The following is an 18,173-nucleotide window of genomic DNA, read 5'->3' on the forward strand; positions in this document are numbered from 1 at the left end:
CACGTGGAATGTGGGAGGGATCAACTCCCCAGCTAAAGGCAGAAAGATTTTGCTCTATCTTCGGAAGGTGGGCATGGATGTTGTTTTCATTCAGGAATCTCACCTTATGCCAAATGAGGTGGTAAAACTGAACACTATGGGTTGGTCTGTGGTAGCCTCTTCCTCCTTCTCTTCTAAGGCTAGAGGAGTGATTATATTAGCACGACACACGGTCCCTATCTCTGTCCAAGCTATTATAGATGACACTCAGGGTAGGTATGTATTGGCAGATGTCACATTGTATGCATCCAGGTTCCTACTTTGTAATATTTATGCCCCTAATCAGTACTCTAGGCAATTCTATACGAACATGGTCACTAAGCTACTAAGTTACTCTGAAATTCCCATAATACTGGGTGGAGATTTTAATATATATTCTTCTTCAACCATGGATAAATCCCCTCCCCCCCGCACTCCCCCCTCGTTACCGCGTATTGGTATCCCCTATATTTGCTCGCAGCTGTCCTTAGTGGATGTGTGGCGCGCATGCTATCCATTAGAAAGGGAGTTTACATGTCTCTCAGCTGCGCACCACACGTTCTCGAGGATTGATTATCTGCTGTTATCTGAATCCCTTTTCTCAAAAGTGGCTGACTCAAAAATTGAGAATATCTGTATTTCAGATCATGCTCTATGCTGGATGAAATTGATGCTCCTCTCAGAAAAATCCCCATTCCGCTCCTGGCACTTCCCCTCTCATTTAAGTGGCTCTCTAAAATTCCGCTCCTCATTAGATGCAGCGTGGCTGGATTATCATATGCACAATGGAGAAACTCTGAGCGACGATCCTGCTCTTTTCTGGCAGGCGTCAAAATCAGTTATCCGGGGACACATTATTTCCTATAGTAAAAAAAGGGATTTAGATTTAAATTCACAATATTTGGAAGCCCAGGCGGCTCTCACTCTCGCTTTCCAGGAATTTAAGTCCTCCCCCTCCCCTTCTACTAGAGAACGGTACCTTACACAAAAGACACTGTTCGATACCCTCCTTTCTCAATTGGAAGCGAAATATTCATTTTCAAGAGACTGTAGCATTTACAGATATGGCAACAAGTCTGGCAAACTGTTATCACGTTTATTAAAGGGCAGACACCCTAAAGTGGTCATTCACTCTCTGCTCACCCAAGGTGGAGACAGAGTACGGACCTCGGCCGAGATTGCTGAGGTGCTACAGTCTTTTTATTCCACTCTGTATGCACGTCCTATTATCAACCAGACACACAAGTCTAGCTTTTGGTCTTCTACTGATCTGCCTCAAATGTCAGAGTCGCACTGTACCTCTCTTCTTGCACCTATCACCACTGAGGAAGTTTCTCTAGCAATAGGTGGACTGAAGACTGGGAAGACTCCGGGTCCTGACGGTTTCGCCAATGACTACTATAAAATTCTATCTACTAGACTGAGCGAACCTCTTTCTGTCTTATTTAATTCTTTTATGCAGGGTGCTTCCTTGCCCCAATATTTTAATTCAGCCGTCATAAAGGTTATCCCGAAGCCTGGCCGGGATCCTGAGTCTCCCAGCTCTTATCGTCCGATCTCCCTTTTAAACACGGATTACAAATTATTCACTAAAATCCTCTCAAATAGACTCAAATTCATAGTCCCTGACATAGTGCATACGGACCAGACTGGATTTGTCTGGAGTCGGCAATCAGTGAGCAATATCCGAAAGGTCTTGACTGTTATGCAGGCCTTTCAGCTTTCCAAACCCACGGATACTAATGTATTATTATCCATTGATGCCGAAAAGGCGTTTGACCTGGTCACCTGGGACCATCTGTATGAAACGCTCCATCGCTTTGGTGCACCTGAGGACTTTGTCTCTCTTATTTCCCGTCTATATGAATCTCCCTCCACTCAAGTTTTGGGGAATAGTATTCTCTCTTCCCCTTTCCTTATCCAGAGTGGCACACGACAGGGCTGCCCCTTGTCACCTTTATTATTTGCCTTAGCTTTAGAACCCTTAGCTGTTTCCCTGAGAAACTCTCCCGAATTTGCAGGCATAAAAATCATGGACACCACGGTAAAATTATCACTGTATGCCGACGACATGCTGCTATTTATTTCCCATCCTGATACGTCCATCCCTGCGATTGTCTCCCTGATTGAACAATTTGGTTCTTTTGCGGGATATAAGATTAATATATCCAAATCCGAGCTCCTCCTCCTTTCAGGGGACTCCTCCCTCTTTCCATCACACCCGGTCCTGTCCCGATTCCCAGTTACCCGAGATAGTCTTAAATATTTAGGAGTTCAGATCCCTACTTCTCTCCCGGATCTATATGCGATTAATTTTGGTCCTATTTTGTCCAAGGTGTCTAAAATACTTACTGACTGGGCGTCCCTGCCCTTATCTCTTATGGGTCGTGCAGAGGTTATTAAATCTGTGATATTTCCCAAAATTGCATATTTCCTGCTTATGCTCCCTATTGCCCTCGTTGAGAAAGATGTCCTTTTCCTTAAGCAATGTTTCACTAGATTTCTATGGGCCGGAAAACGACCAAGAGTCCCCTACGCTAGATTGCAGCTATTACGTGAAGAGGGAGGTATGGGAATCCCGGATCCAGTCCTATTTAGTAGAGCAGCAATGTACAGGTATATCACAGACTGGCTTTGGGGCAGATCAGTATTTACGAACCTGACACTTGAACTGGCCGTATTTCACCCTTTCTCCCCTGCTGCACTCTTACACACCCCAAACTCTTGCCTCCCATCTGGGATAAAACAGAATATTTTGTTTTGGCATACATATCGAGCATGGCAGGTCACACACACTAAAGCACAGAGAAAACCTGACACCTCTCTTCACACTACGTTCTGGGGTAACCCATGTTTCCTTCCTGGCCTTGATAACACACATTTTTTGAGTTGGAGAGAAAAGGGGATCGCAGCTATTAGAGACATATATGACCCAGGAGGCAACGCAGTGCTCTCTTTCTCTGATATCCAGATAAAGTTTGGTATATCCCACCGGGAATTTTTTATGTACCTACAGGCTAGGCATTTTGCTCAATCCCAGTCTCATCCTATGATTTCTGAGGCTACCACAGACCCGCTGCGCACCCTAATGGTGCTCACTAAAGATTGTCCTTACCATCTCAATTATTTCAGAAACACCTTTAGGGTCTCATACAGAGACCGGCTCTGGGAACCCGCGCTGTCCTCATGGTCCAGAGATATCCCCAATATGGGATCGAGCGCTGAATTATTAGATAACATTTTACCCATTTTCAGGTCCTTATATTCAGCCTCTTTGCAAGAGGTACACTTGAAAACGCTCCAAAGGGCATATATAGCACCTAATCAGAGGGCACACATGGTCCCAGACGACACTGGCTGTTGCATCAAATGTACTGCGCAGAATGCCACCTTGTACCACAATATGTGGTCTTGCCGGAAAATATCTAAGTTTTGGTATAAGGTGGTCGCTTATCTCAACACAGTATTTAACTTACAGTTAATAAAACGTCCTAAGGCTTGCTTGTTACTTGATTTTAGGGAATGGTCTCTTGGGCCTGAAGATAGAGATATTGTTCCGGTAATCTCTGTCATTTTGACAATTGCCAAGAAACAAATTCTTAATAATTGGATCAAGCCGTCTACCCCTTCTTTGATGGCTGTAAAACACATGACCCTCATGACCTGACATAGAAATGGGGGTCAGGCGGTTTGCCAAGAAGTGGGAGAGGTACATTGATACTCTAGATCCGGACATACAATCTTTCATATATAAATTATTTGAGACCACAAAGTGGTACCTATATAGACAAATCGATAGGGCCTAGTGATAACTTAGGCCTATGTACTGTTCCTTTGAGACCTCCTGTTCTTTTCCTAGGAAATGTAATCATACTAATCTTAATACCCCACGCTGTATGTTTAGTCCGAGGCCAATTAGATACTGAACCTTCTCTTTGGTTAGAATGGCTAACCATGCCGGAAATGCCTTTTTATTATTCTTAACTAAGATGTCTTTGGCCGTTACTCATTCAGGAACTGATCATACTTGTATTGTCTTCCCCATTTGTTCCCCCCCCTCCTCCTCCTCCTGTCTGTCTTCTTCATTGACCTCTCCGGTATATTGATGTTCTGTAAACTCTCATGTAAAACTAGGTGCTTGACCGTGGGTATATGATGATTTCGTATGCTGAGACGCAAACGGGTACTGTTTTCATCATTTCTTAGACCTCAAGTAGATTAAGATTGTCCATCCTTTGCCTTTTACCCAAGCCCACAGCTACCGACCATATAGGTATTTGTTGATTTCACTGATGTGATTTAAAAGCACTTTACGTTGGAACACTGTAACTATACCGGTTTCTCTCCGGTCTTTGGTTTGTCTGTACCATGAAGGTTTCCCTGTTTTTTGTATTTCTATATAAAAATCTAATAAAAATTGTTGAATTAAAAAAAAAAAGATCCTTTTCTGTGGCGCCTAGTGGAACTCATATCTTGTTCACCATTTCCTATTTCTCTGCTAAATGTACAGATAGCCAGTTAAATTTAAGTGGAAACATTGAACACTGCAAGTACATAAACATATGAATATATCTATTTAGGTAGAAACCTCACCATGTGATGCTGAAGGCTGAGACACATTAGTTGCTACAGGATGCTCATCTGAAGGTAGTTTCTCTGGTCCTCCCACTTCTGCCATGCCAAGAAACAACCTCTGTATCAGTCTGGTTGGACAATATTATTCTGTTATAAAGGTAAATAACTGTTAGAAGAAAAACCTCCTCTCACACGTAAGCACCAGTAACAAAATCTGTAAAATTAGCTTACTGCAAACTTATTCGGAGCACTATTATTGTGCGTGCGTAAACTTGTAGAATTCATCAAAACTTACAAATTTCAGACATGTGTTTCAATAAATAAAATATCTTTGCATTTTTCAACAGATTCATGGATAAAAATAAGATTTATAGTAGACTTAGCATGGTTAACTCTATTTCTTCGAGGCCCATAGGCTCCACAGGATTACCATGGGGTTTAGGTGGTTTGGAACGAACCGGGCGCCAAACAGTGAAGCTTTTCGGTCCCAGAATGCACTGGGTCCTCTTCACCTATAACCCCTCCCCAGAAATTTGGAGATCACCTTAGGAAGGTATCCAGAACTGGTCCTGAGGACAGCCCTCTCTGGATGAAAAATCAAAAAAGGAGAGCAAACAAAAGTGCTGCTAAATCAGACACTCTGCGAGCAGAGGCAATAGCCAAGAGGAAGAGAGTCTTTTCCATCAGCCACTTTAAACCCACAGAGTCCAATGGTTCAAACAGAGCTGCTTGTAATGCCTGTAGAACGAAAGAGGAGTCCCACTGGGGACAAATGGAGGCTGAATACGAAGGATTCCCGGAAAATAAGAATTTACTTACCGATAATTCTATTTCTCGTAGTCCGTAGTGGATGCTGGGGACTCCGTCAGGACCATGGGGGTTTAGTGGCTCCGCAGGAGACAGGGCACAATAATAAAAGCTTTAGGATCAGGTGGTGTGCACTGGCTCCTCCCCCTATGACCCTCCTCCAAGCCTCAGTTAGGATACTGTGCCCGGACGAGCGTGCATAATAAGGAAGGATATTGAATCCCGGGTAAGACTCATACCAGCCACACCAATCACACCGTACAACCTGTGATCTGAACCCAGTTAACAGTATGATAACAACGAAGGAGCCTCTGAAAAGATGGCTCACAACAAGAATAACCCGATTTTTGTAACAATAACTATGTACAAGTATTGCAGACAATCCGCACTTGGGATGGGCGCCCAGCATCCACTACGGACTACGAGAAATAGAATTATCGGTAAGTAAATTCTTATTTTCTCTAACGTCCTAAGTGGATGCTGGGGACTCCGTCAGGACCATGGGGATTATACCAAAGCTCCCAAACGGGCGGGAGAGTGCGGATGACTCTGCAGCACCGAATGAGAGAACTCCAGGTCCTCCTCAGTCAGGGTGTGCCCCTGACCAAGTAGCAGCTCTGCAAAGTTGTAAAGCCGAGACCCCTCGGGCAGCCGCCCAAGATGAGCCCACTTCCTTGTGGAATGGGCTTTTACTGATTTTGGCTGTGGCAAGCCTGCCACAGAATGTGCAAGCTGAATTGTACTACAAATCCAGCGAGCAATCGTCTGCTTAGAAGCAGGAACACCCATCTTGTTGGGTGCATACAGGCTAAACAGCGAGTCAGATTTTCTGACTCCAGTCGTCCTGGAAACATATATTTTCAGGGCCCTGACAACGTCAAGTAACTTGGAGTCCTCCAAGTCCCTAGTAACCGCAGGTACCACAATAGGTTGGTTCATGTGAAAAACAGAAAACACCTTAAGGAGAAATTGAGGACGAGTCCTCAATTCTGCCCTGTCAGAATGAAAATTAAGTAAGGGCTTTTATATGATAAAGCCGCTCATTCTGACACACGCCTGGCTGAAGCCAGGGCTAATAGAATCTTCACCTTCCATGTGAAATATTTTAATTCCACAGTGGTGAGTGGATCAAACCAATGTGACTTTAGGAAACTCAAAACAACATTGAGATCCCAAGGTGCCACTGGGGGCACAAAAGGAGGCTGTATATGCAGTACCCCTTTTACAAACGTCTGAACTTCAGGCACTGAAGCCAGTTCTTTCTGGAAGAAATTCGACAGGGTCGAAATTTGAACCTTAATGGACCCTAATTTTAGGCCCATAGACAGTCCTGTTTTCAGGAAATGTAGGAAACGACCCAGTTGGAATTCCTCTGTAGGGACCTTCTTGGCCTCACACCACGCAACATATTTTCGCCAAATGCGGTGAAAATGTTTTGCGGTTACATCCTTCCTGGCTTCGACCAGGGTAGGGATGACTTCATCTGGAATGCCCTTTCAGGATCCGGCGTTCAACTGCCATGCCGTCAAACGCAGCCGCGGTAAGTCTTGGAACAGACAAGGCCCCTGCTGGAGCAGGTCCTTTCTTAAAGGTAGAGGCCACGGTTCTTCCGTGAGCATCTCTTGAAGTTCAGGGCACCAAGTCCTTCTTGACCCATCCGGAACCACGAGTATCGTTCTTACTCATCTCCTTCTTATGATTCTCAGTATTTTTGGTATGAGATGCATAGGAGGGAACACATACCCTGACTGGTACACCCACAGTGTTACCAGAGCGTCCACCGCTATTGCCTGAGGGTCCCTTGACCTGGCGCAATATTTGTCTAGTTTTTTGTTCAGGCGGGATGCCATCATGTCCACCTTTGGTTTTTCCCAACGGTTTACAATCATGTGGAAGACTTCCCGCTGAAGTCCCCACTCTCCCGGGTGGAGGTTATGCCTGCTGAGGAAGTCTGCTTCCCAGTTTTCCACTCCCGGAATTAACACTGCTGAGAGTGTTATCGCATGATTTTTCGCCCAGCGAAGAATCCTTGCAGTTTCTGCCATTTCCCTCCTGCTTCATGTGCTGCCCTGTCTGTTTACGTGGGCGACTGCCGTGATGTTGTCCCACTGGATCAATACCGGCTGACCTTGAAGCAGAGGTCTTGCTAAGCTTAGAGCCTTGTAAATTGCCCTTAGCTCCAGTATATTTATGTGGAGAGAAGTCTCCAGACTTGATCACACTCCCTGGAAATTTTTTCCTTGTGTGACTGCTCCCCAGCCACTTAGGCTGGCATCCGTGGTCACCAGGACCCAGTCCTGAATGTCGAATCTGCGGCCCTTTCATAGATGAGCACTCTGCAGCCACCGCAGAAGAAAACACCCTTGTCCTTGGAGACAGGGTTATCCGCTGATGCATCTGAAGATAAGATCCGGACCATTTTCCCAGCAGATTCCACTGAAAGGTTCTTGCGTGAAATCTACCGAATGGGATCGCTTTGTAAGAAACCACCATTTTTCACAGGACCCTTGTGCAATGATGCACTGATACTTTTCCTGGTTTTAGGAGGTTCCTGACTAGCTCGGATAACTCCCTGGCCTTCTTCTCCGGGAGAAAACATCCTTTTCTGGACTGTGTCCAGAATCATTCCTAGGAACATTAGACGTGTTGTCGGAAAAAGCTGCGATTTTGGAATATTTAGAATCCACTCGTGCGGTCGTAGAACTACTTGAGATAGTGCTACTCCGACCGCCAACTGTTCTCTGGACCTTGCCCTTATCAGGAAAGCGTCCATATTTCTTTTAGGAAGAAACATCATTTCGGCCATTACCATGGTAAAGACCCGGGGTGCCGTGGACAATCCAAACGGCAGCGTCTGAACTGATAGTGACAGTTCTGTACCACGAACCTGAGATACCCTTGGTGAGAAGGGCAAATTTTGGACATGTAGGTAAGCGTCCCTGATATCCAGTGACACCATATCGTCCTGGTTCGCTATCACTGCTCTGAGTGACTCCATCTTGATTTGAACCCTTGTATGTAATTGTTCAAATCTTTTAGATCTCACCGAGCCGTTTGGCTTCAGTACCACAATATAGTGTGGAATAATACCCCTTCCCTTGTTGTAGGAGGGGTACTTTGATTATCACCTGCTGGGAATACAGCCTGTGAATTTTTTTCCCAATACTGCCTCCCTGTCGGAGGGAGACGTTGGTAAAGCAGACTTCAGGAACTTGTGAGGGGAAGACGTCTCGAATTTCCAATGTACACCTGGGATACTACGTGTAGGATCCAGGAGTCCACTTGCGAGTGAGCCCACTGCGTGCTGAAACTCTTGAGATGACCCCCCACCGCACCCGAGTCCGCTTGTATGGCCCCAGCGTCATGCTGCGGACTTGGCAGAAGCTGTGGAGGACTTCTGTTCCTGGGAATGGGCTGCCTGCTGCAGTCTTCTTCCCTTTCCTCTAACCCTGGGCAGATATGACTGGCCTTTTGCCCGCCTGCCTTTATGGGTACGAAAGGACTGAGACTGAAAAGACTGTGTCCTTTTCTGCTGAGATGTGACTTGGGGTAACAAAAGTGGATTTTCCAGCTGTTGCCATGGCCACCAGGTCCGATGGACCGCCCCTTTATACGGCAATACTTCCATGTGCCGTCTGGAATCTGCATCACCTGACCACTGTCGTGTCTATAAACATCGTCTGGCAGATATGGACATCACATCTACTCTTGATGCCAGAATGCAAATATCCCTCTGCGCATCTCGCATATATAGAAATGCATCCTTAAAATGCTCTATAGTCAATAAAATATTGTTCCTGTCAAGGGTATCAATATTTTCAGTCAGGAAATCCGACCAAGCCCCCCCAGCGCTGCACATCCAGGCTGAGGCGATTGCTGGTCGTAGTATAACACCAGTATGTGTGTATATACTTTTTAGGATATTTTTCAGCTTCCTATCAGCTGGCTCTTTGAGGGCGGCCGTATCTGGAGACGGTAACGCCACTTGTTTTTATAAGCGTGTGAGCGCCTTATCCACCCTAAGGTGTGTTTCCCAACTCGCCCTCACTTCTGGCGGGAAAGGGTATACCTCCAATAATTTTCTATCGGAGGAAACCCACGTATCATCACACACTTTAATTTATCTGATTCAGGAAAAACTACAAGTAGATTATTCCCACCCTACATAATACCCTTATTTGTGGTACTTGTAGTATCAGAAATATGTAACACCTCCTTCATTGCCCTTAACATGTAACGTGTGGCCCTAAAGGAAAATACGTTTGTTTCTTCACCGTCGACACTGAAGTCAGTGTCCGTGTCTGTGTCGACCAACTGAGGTAAATGGGCGTTTTTACAAGCCCCTGACGGTGTCTGAGACGCCTGGACAGGTACTAATTTGTTTGCCGGCCGTCTCATGTCGTCAACCGACCTTGCATCGTGTTGACATTATCACGTAATTCCTAAATAAGCCATCCATTCCGGTGTCGACTCCCTAGAGAGTGACATCACCAATACAGGCAATTTGCTCCGCCTCCTCACCAACATCGTCCTCCTACATGTCGACACACACGTACCGACACACAGCACACACACAGGGAATGCTCTGATAGAGGACAGGACCCCACTAGCCCTTTGGGGAGACAGAGGGAGAGTTTGCCAGCACACACCAAAAACGCTATAATTATACAGGGACAACCCCTTATACAAGTGTTTTCCCTTATAGCATTTTCACATATGTAATCATATCGCCAAATAAGTGCCCCCCTCTCTGTTTTAACCCTGTTTCTGTAGTGCAGTGCAGGGGAGAGCCTGGGAGCCTTCCTCACAGCAGAGCTGAGCAGGAAAATGGCGCCGTGTGCTGAGGAGAATAGGCCCCGCCCCCTAAAACGGCGGGCTCTTCTCCCGGAGTTTGTGAGATCTGGCAGGGGTTAAATACATCCATATAGCCTCAAGGGCTATATGTGATGTATTTTAGCCATAAAAAAGGTATAATACATTGCTGCCCAGGGCGCCCCCCCCAGCGCCCTGCACCCTCAGTGACCGCTGGTATGAAGTGTGCTGACAACAATGGCGCACAGCTGCAGTGCTGTGCGCTACCTTATGAAGACTGAAAGTCTTCTGCCGCCTGTTTCTGGACCTCTGGACCTCTTCAACTTCGGCATCTGCAAGGGGGGTCGGCGGCACGGCTCCGGGACGAACCCCAGGGTGAGACCTGTGTTCCGACTCCCTCTGGAGCTAATGGTGTCCAGTAGCCTAAGAAGCAAATCCATCCTGCACGCAGGTGAGTTTACTTCTCTCCCCTAAGTCCCTCGTAGCAGTGAGCCTGTTGCCAGCAGGACTCACTGAAAATAAAAAACCTAACTTAAACTTTTATTCTAAGCAGCTCAGGAGAGCCACCTAGATTGTACCCTTCTCGGCCGGGCACAAAAATCTAACTGAGGCTTGGAGGAGGGTCATAGGGGGAGGAGCCAGTGCACACCACCTGATCCTAAAGCTTTTATTATTGTGCCCTGTCTCCTGCGGAGCCGCTAAACCCCCATGGTCCTGACGGAGTCCCCAGCATCCACTTAGGACGTTAGAGAAAGAAAGTTCTGATATCTGGCATATAAGCAATCATTCTCTGGAACCACATGGACAGGGCAGATACCTGTGCCTTGAGGGATGCTAGTCGAAGACATAAGTCCAATCCTGCTTGAAGGAAAGCAAGTACTCTCGCCGCTCTGAAAGTAGAAGGATTGTAGTTCATCAGCGAATATCACTGGAAATAAGCGTGCCAAATCCTTGCTGAGGCAGGCTTCCATGCTTTAAGCATTGTCTGGACAACCGAGCTTGAGAGGCCCTTAGATTTTAAAGGGATGTCTCAAGATCCACACCGTCAGACAGTCGAGCCAGGTCCTAGTGTAAACACGGACCCTGTGTTAACAGTTCCTGCCTTAAAGGCAGTATAAAAGGAATGTCGATTGACAGACCCTGCAGATCTGCAAACCAAGAAGGCCTCGGCCAGTCTGAAGCTATGAGAAGCATTGTGTCTCCATCCTGCTTGAACTTGCAAAGCACCTTTGGACGAAGTGAAACTGAAGGAAAGATGTATACCAGATTTAAGTCCCACCGTACTGCCAGAGCATCTACAAAGGCGGCTGAGGGATCCTCAGTTCTGGACCTGTATACTGGTAGTATGTGGTTGTGGCGTGATGCCATGAGATCTACTTCTGGATGATCCAACCAGTCCACTAGATTCTGGATGCAGAGCCCACTCTCCTGAGTGGATGTCTTGTTGGCTTAGGTAGTCGGCTTCCCAATTGAGCACTACTGGGATGAACACTACTGACATTGCTGGAAGATGACATTCTGCCCACATGAGGATGTGCATCATCTCTCATAGCAGCTAATTTTCTCATGCCTCCCTGATGGTTGAGGTAAGCTACTGTAGTTGTGTTGTCGGATTGGACCTGCACTGGCCGTCCCTGAAGGTCCTGCGCCCGACTGAGTGCCCTGAACACTGCCCTGAGTTCTAGTATGTTGATGGGCAGGCGACTCTCGAGGACTGTCCAATGTCCCTGCAAGGACTGTTGGCTGGTCACTTCTCCCCACCCCCGGAGACTGGCATCCATGGTGAGTAGTATCCAATCCGAGATCCAAAATGGACAGCCCCTGTCCAAGTGGGATGTCTGAAGCCACCACAAGAGCAACAGCCGAACCTCTTGAGACAACACCATTGTCTGGGCTCTAAGAAGATGATGCTATCCGTTCCATCATGACAAAATCAGGTGTAGCAGAGGTCTGGAGTAAAACTGGGCACATTCCACTGCGTCGAAGGTGGAGACCCAGGACCTGCATGGCTAAGCGTATGGAACTCGCCGGCGTTGAAGAAAACTGTGCAGACAAGCATGAAGGCCCTCATTCCGAGTTGATCGCTCGCTAGATATTTTCTGCAAAGCAGCGATCAGATAGTCGCCGCCTCTAGGGGAGTGTATTTTCGCTTTGCAAGTGTGCGAACACTTGTGTAGCCGAGCGGGACGAAAAAGTTTTTTGCAGTTTCTGAGTAGCTCTGGACTTACTCAGCCCTTCAGATCACTTCAGCCTGTCCGGTCCCGGAACTGATGTCAGACACCCGCCCTGCAAACGCCTGGACACACCTGCATTTTCCCTACCACTCCCAGAAAACGGTCAGTTGACACCCATAAATGCACTCTTCGTCAATCTCCTTGCGATCGGTTATGCAAATGGATTCATCGCTAGAAGCATTGCACAGCAACGATGCTGTTTGTACCCGTACAACGCACGTGCGCATTGCAGTGCATACGCAGTAGTAACCTGATCGCTGCGCTGCGAAAAACGGCAGCGATCGATCAACTCGGAATAAGGGCCGAAATACCATTATCTTGTCTGCCGGCAGCAAAATCCTCTGAGCCTGAGAATCTAGGATGGCTGCAGATGTAATATTCTTTGAGACGCAGCCAGGGAGTATTTCTTCCAGTTGATAATCCAACCGTGCGTCTGCAGACAGGCAATGGTCAAGCGGAGATGCTATTACAGACCCTCCGGAGACCAAGCCAGGATCAGTATGTCATCTAGGTAGTGAAAATCTGGAGTCCCTGACGCCTGAGATGTGCAGCCATGACTGCCATCATCTTGGTAAAGACCTGAGGGGCCATAGAGAATCAGAAGGGCAGTGCCCGAAACTAATAATGCTGGTGAAGAATGGCAAACCAGAGGTAACGCTGATGGATGCCATTGATAAGTACATGCAGGTATGCATCCTGAATGTCCAGGGACGCCATAAAACCCCAGGTTCCAATGCCAGGTCAATGACACGGAATGTTTCCATGCAAAACCTGGGCATTTGGACAAACTTATTGAGAGCCATGAGGGCGAGTATGGGTCGAAAAGAGCCATTTGGTTTGCACACCATGAACAGTGTGGAGTAAAACCCTGCCACTTGTTGAAGTGACAGAACTGGCATTATAACTCCTGACTGTAGAAGAGCATTAACAGCCTGTTGCATAGCCAATGCCTTGAGAGGATCTGCTGGAGGGGCCGTACAACAAAAGTGCTGTGGAGGACATCCCAGAAAGGTGAGAACATATATGTGAGAGGCCACTTCCTGCACCCAGGTGTCTGCGGTAGTCTGATGCCAGGCATCTGCAAAGTGAAGAAGTTAGCCTCCCACTCTGGGGTCTCCCAGAAGGAGACCCGTTCCGTCAGGCAGAGGGTTTGTCGTTCAGTCCTGAAGCCATCTGTCTGGCAGCCCAAGATGGCTTTTTCTTGGCATATCCTTATGAGACTGATTGGGAAAAGCCTGTCCCTTGGCTTTTCCCTGTGGCTGAAATTACCTAAAGGATGATGCCTTGGTCTTAGAAGCTGCAGCCGAGAGCAGTTTTGGGAGCTGCTACAGTGGCTACTATTTTGTCTAGCCCACAGCCAAACATAAATCTCTCCTGTAAAAGGCAATGATTCCAATGCTTTCTTGAAATCAGAGTCCACTCTCCAAGAGCGAAGCCAGAGCACCCTTCTAGCAGCTATAAAAGTGGCTGATACCTTGGAAGCAAATATTCCAGTATCCAGGGCTGCTTACCCAATATACGAGGACTGCCCTCCAGTGCCTCTACCCAGCCCTCAATGGCTTTTGCTACCCAAGCAGTAGCCATGGTTGGGCTGCCTGAGAAAAAATGGTTCTGAGGAAAATCTCTATTTTCCTATCTGTTGCATCCATAACAGAGGATGTAGACGGTATGGGCAATGTAGAAATTTTCACTAGCCGAGCTATGTGAGCATCTACAGAGCAGTGAACTTCCCACTTTGTACATTCTCCCTCTGGGAGGGGATATACAGAAGCCAGCTTTTTTGGTATCTGAAACCTCTGGTAAGGAGTACTCCAGACCTCACGCATGAGCTCAGTGAGCTGGAACCCCACCTTGACGACTCTCTGTTGCTTAAAGGTAGCTTAGGCCTAGAAGCGGGTTCCTCCTCTTCTATGTCAGGATGTAGCTAATATCCTGGCGGTTGTAATACCTATGTCGGGATACCGACCGCAGAGAATGCCGAAAGCTGCGCAAGGGCTATTCCCAACCGTGGGTGTCCATGACAACCATAAAGTGGGAATAGAACCTGTGGCAAGCGCAGCGAGCCCGCAGCATGGCGAGCGCAGCAAGCCCGCAAGGGGCTGTCTAGAGCTCGCCCAGCTGCCGGTATTCTGACGTCCGGGATCCCGGTGTCGGTATACAGACCCTCGGGATCCCAGCCACAGGGATTCCATCCCCAACCCTCTATGTCAAGTATAGTTTTGACTGCCCTGACTAAGGCAAGAATCTCCCTCCACCTTAGTACACTGTTCTGGACAAGAACCAAAGTCTGAGGCATCATCTTCCTGCTGATCAGAATCAGTCTCAGAATCCGAGGCCTGCACTGACTGAGATGAGGGTGCTGCCAGCACCAAAACAAAACTGAATGGGCTGGGGCAAGGTTATAGGTGAGGAAGACACAGTGCTTCTGGGACCAAACAGCTTTGACTGTTTGGTGCCCGCTCCATTCCAAACCACGTAAAGCACTCTAACAGTTTGCACACCATTCACAACAAATACGCTCTCATAGTTTATCAATCATATCTGAAAACTTTCCATAAATTCCAGCTTTAACTAAAGACCAACCGCACAGTACCAAACTATATTCTTCTGTAGGACATTTCCATGTAGGATGTAATAATAGATTGACAAAGTAGACTACACTAGTATAGTTCAGTGTACGCAAAGCTAGGTACACACTGTCCGACTGAACTCAAAGGCCCTAATGTCTGAGCTACACACTAAAAGATTTTTTTTTTTTTTTTGGTAAGTAACTGATTTTCTGCCACACCACAGGGAATTTGCATATGTCGTCCCACAAAGATGACGATGCAGTCATTGAAAAACCTGGGAAAAATGGTCAGATTATTTTTAAAAAATGGCCACATTATGATAATGGGAAATTGAGGCAGAGATTTTGGTCTTGGACAACTGATCGGATGATTGAGTGGTGTGTATGCAAGATTTTTCAGCGAATCGCCAAAACAATCGTTCATACACACTATATAACAAAAGTGGCTGAGCACCCAATTATTGCCCAAATTGGTCCAATAAATATATAGTGTGTACCTAGCTTAAGGTGGGTATTTCACGAGCTGCGAGTCCCTTAAGTTAATTACATGTAACTGTAAGCAACTATGAACTACAGAAATATTGATGTTCACATACTTCTTCTCCATCAGTGGTTCTTAATCTTTTTAAGTGTTCCTAGTCCTTCAGCTTTCATCATTTTTTTTCCCTCATAGCCCCTGGCAAACAAGACCATTATATATGATAATTTTGTAGTACAAAATTAAGCAAATAAGTCCACAGGACGTACGCCTTACAGGAGGTCTCACCTACCATCCTATAATCAAGTATTAGAATTAAAAAAGACTCCATCCTAACCTCAATGAACCATTTACCAAAAACAAAAATTACTAAATTGGCATCTAGAAAAAATAAGTGAACAATCATCTTTCCATTTCATTTCCAGTCAGGAAGATTAAAATTACAAAAATAAGAATTTACTTACCGATAATTCTATTTCTCGGAGTCCGTAGTGGATGCTGGGGTTCCTGAAAGGACCATGGGGAATAGCGGCTCCGCAGGAGACAGGGCACAAAAGTAAAGCTTTTACAGGTCAGGTGGTGTGTACTGGCTCCTCCCCCTATGACCCTCCTCCAGACTCCAGTTAGGTACTGTGCCCGGACGAGCGTACACAATAAGGGAGGATTTTGAATCCCGGGTAAGACTCATACCAGCCACACCAATCACACCGTACAACTTGTGATCTAAACCCAGTTAACAGTATGATAACAGAGGAGCCTCTGAAAGATGGCTTCCTAAACAATAACCCGAATTAGTTAACAATAACTATGTACAAGTATTGCAGATAATCCGCACTTGGGATGGGCGCCCAGCATCCACTACGGACTCCGAGAAATAGAATTATCGGTAAGTAAATTCTTATTTTCTCTATCGTCCTAAGTGGATGCTGGGGTTCCTGAAAGGACCATGGGGATTATACCAAAGCTCCCAAACGGGCGGGAGAGTGCGGATGACTCTGCAGCACCGAATGAGAGAACTCCAGGTCCTCCTTTGCCAGGGTATCAAATTTGTAAAAATTTACAAACGTGTTCTCCCCTGACCACGTAGCTGCTCGGCAGAGTTGTAATGCCGAGACCCCTCGGGCAGCCGCCCAAGATGAGCCCACCTTCCTTGCGGAATGGGCCTTAACAGAATTAGGCTGTGGCAGGCCTGCCACAGAATGTACAAGTTGAATTTTGTTACAAATCCAACGAGCAATCGACTGCTTAGAAGCAGGTGCACCCAACTTGTTGGGTGCATACAGTATAAACAGCGAGTCAGATTTGCTGACTCCAGCCGTCCTTTAAATGTATATTTTTAAGGCTCTGACAACGTCCAACAACTTGGAGTCCTTCAAGTCGTCTGTAGCCGCAGGCACTACAATAGGCTGGTTCAGGTGAAACGCTGATACCACCTTAGGGAGAAAATGCGGACGCGTCCGCAGCTCTGCCCTATGTCGAATGGAAAATTAAATAAGGGCTTTTATAAAACAAAGCCGCCAGTTCAGATACTCTCCCGGCCGAAGCCAGGGCCAGTAACATAGTCACTTTCCATGTGAGATATTTCAAATCCACATTCTTTAGTGGTTCAAACCAATTGGATTTGAGGAAATCTAAAACTACATTTAGATCCCACGGTGCCACCTTAGGCACCACAGGAGGCTGTATATGCAGTACTCCTTTGATAAAAATCTGGACCTCAGGGACTGAGGCCAATTCTTTTTGGAAGAATATTGATAGGGCCGAAATTTGAACCTTAATAGATCCCAATTTGAGACCCATAGACAATCCTGATTGCAGGAAATGTAGGAAAACGACCCAGTTGAAATTCCTCCATCGGAGCACTCCGCTGCTCGCACCACGCAACATATTTTCGCCAAATACGGCGATAATGCTTCGCGGTGACTTCCTTCCTCGCCTTTATCAAGGTAGGAATGACTTCTTCTGGAATGCCTTTTCCTTTTAGGATCTGGCATTCAAACGCCATGCCGTCAAACGCAGCCGCGGTAAGTCTTGAAAAAGACAAGGACCCTGCTGAAGCAGGTCCCTTCTCAGAAGTAGAGGCCACGGATCGTCCGTGACCATCTCTTGAAGTTCCGGGTACCAAGCCCTTCTTGGCCAATCCGGAGCCACTAGTCTTACTCCTCTTTGCCGTATAATCCTCAATACCTTTGGTATGAGAGGCAGAGGAGGAAACACATATACCGACTGGTACACCCAAGGTGTTACCAGCGCGTCCACAGCTATTGCCTGCGGATCTCTTGACCTGGCGCAATACCTGTCCAGTGTTTTGTTGAGGCGAGACGCCATCATGTCCACCATTGGTTTTACCCAACGGTTTAATAGCATGTGGAAAACTTCTGGATGAAGTCCCCACTCTCCCGGGTGAAGATCGTGTCTGCTGAGGAAGTCTGCTTCCCAGTTGTCCACGCCCGGGATGAATACTGCTGACAGTGCTATCACGTGATTCTCCGCCCAGCGAAGGATCCTGGCAGCTTCTGCCATTGCCCTCCTGCTTCTTGTGCCGCCCTGTCTGTTTACATGGGCGACTGCCGTGATGTTGTCCGACTGGATCAACACCGGTCTTCCTTGAAGCAGAGGTTCCGCCTGGCTTAGAGCATTGTAGATTGCTCTTAGTTAAAGGAATGCTTATGTGAAGAGA

At 46.8% G+C, this 18,173-nt stretch overlaps 2 protein-coding genes across 6 annotated transcripts in view; one reads left to right on the forward strand and one right to left on the reverse strand.

Moving 5' to 3' along the window:
- SLC25A16 (solute carrier family 25 member 16) overlaps positions 1–18,173 on the forward strand; it is a 175,010-nt gene that overhangs the window by 39,167 nt on the left and 117,670 nt on the right. The window lies entirely within an intron of this gene.
- BLOC1S2 (biogenesis of lysosomal organelles complex 1 subunit 2) overlaps positions 1–18,173 on the reverse strand; it is a 36,075-nt gene that overhangs the window by 14,198 nt on the left and 3,704 nt on the right. For 3 of the 4 annotated variants that reach the window (XM_063961599.1, XM_063961601.1, XM_063961602.1), the window contains exon 2: positions 4,612–4,740. In XM_063961599.1, the coding sequence (XP_063817669.1) occupies positions 4,612–4,696 (85 nt within the window). In that variant the 5' untranslated portion in view covers positions 4,697–4,740. Of the gene's footprint in view, positions 1–4,611; positions 4,741–15,611; positions 15,692–18,173 lie in introns of all 4 variants that reach the window. The other variant, XM_063961600.1, reaches the window with a different exon arrangement.

The sequence above is a fragment of the Pseudophryne corroboree genome, chromosome 3 (assembly GCF_028390025.1).
Source record: "Pseudophryne corroboree isolate aPseCor3 chromosome 3, aPseCor3.hap2, whole genome shotgun sequence".
In the NCBI taxonomy this organism is placed as follows: Eukaryota; Metazoa; Chordata; class Amphibia; order Anura; family Myobatrachidae; genus Pseudophryne; species Pseudophryne corroboree.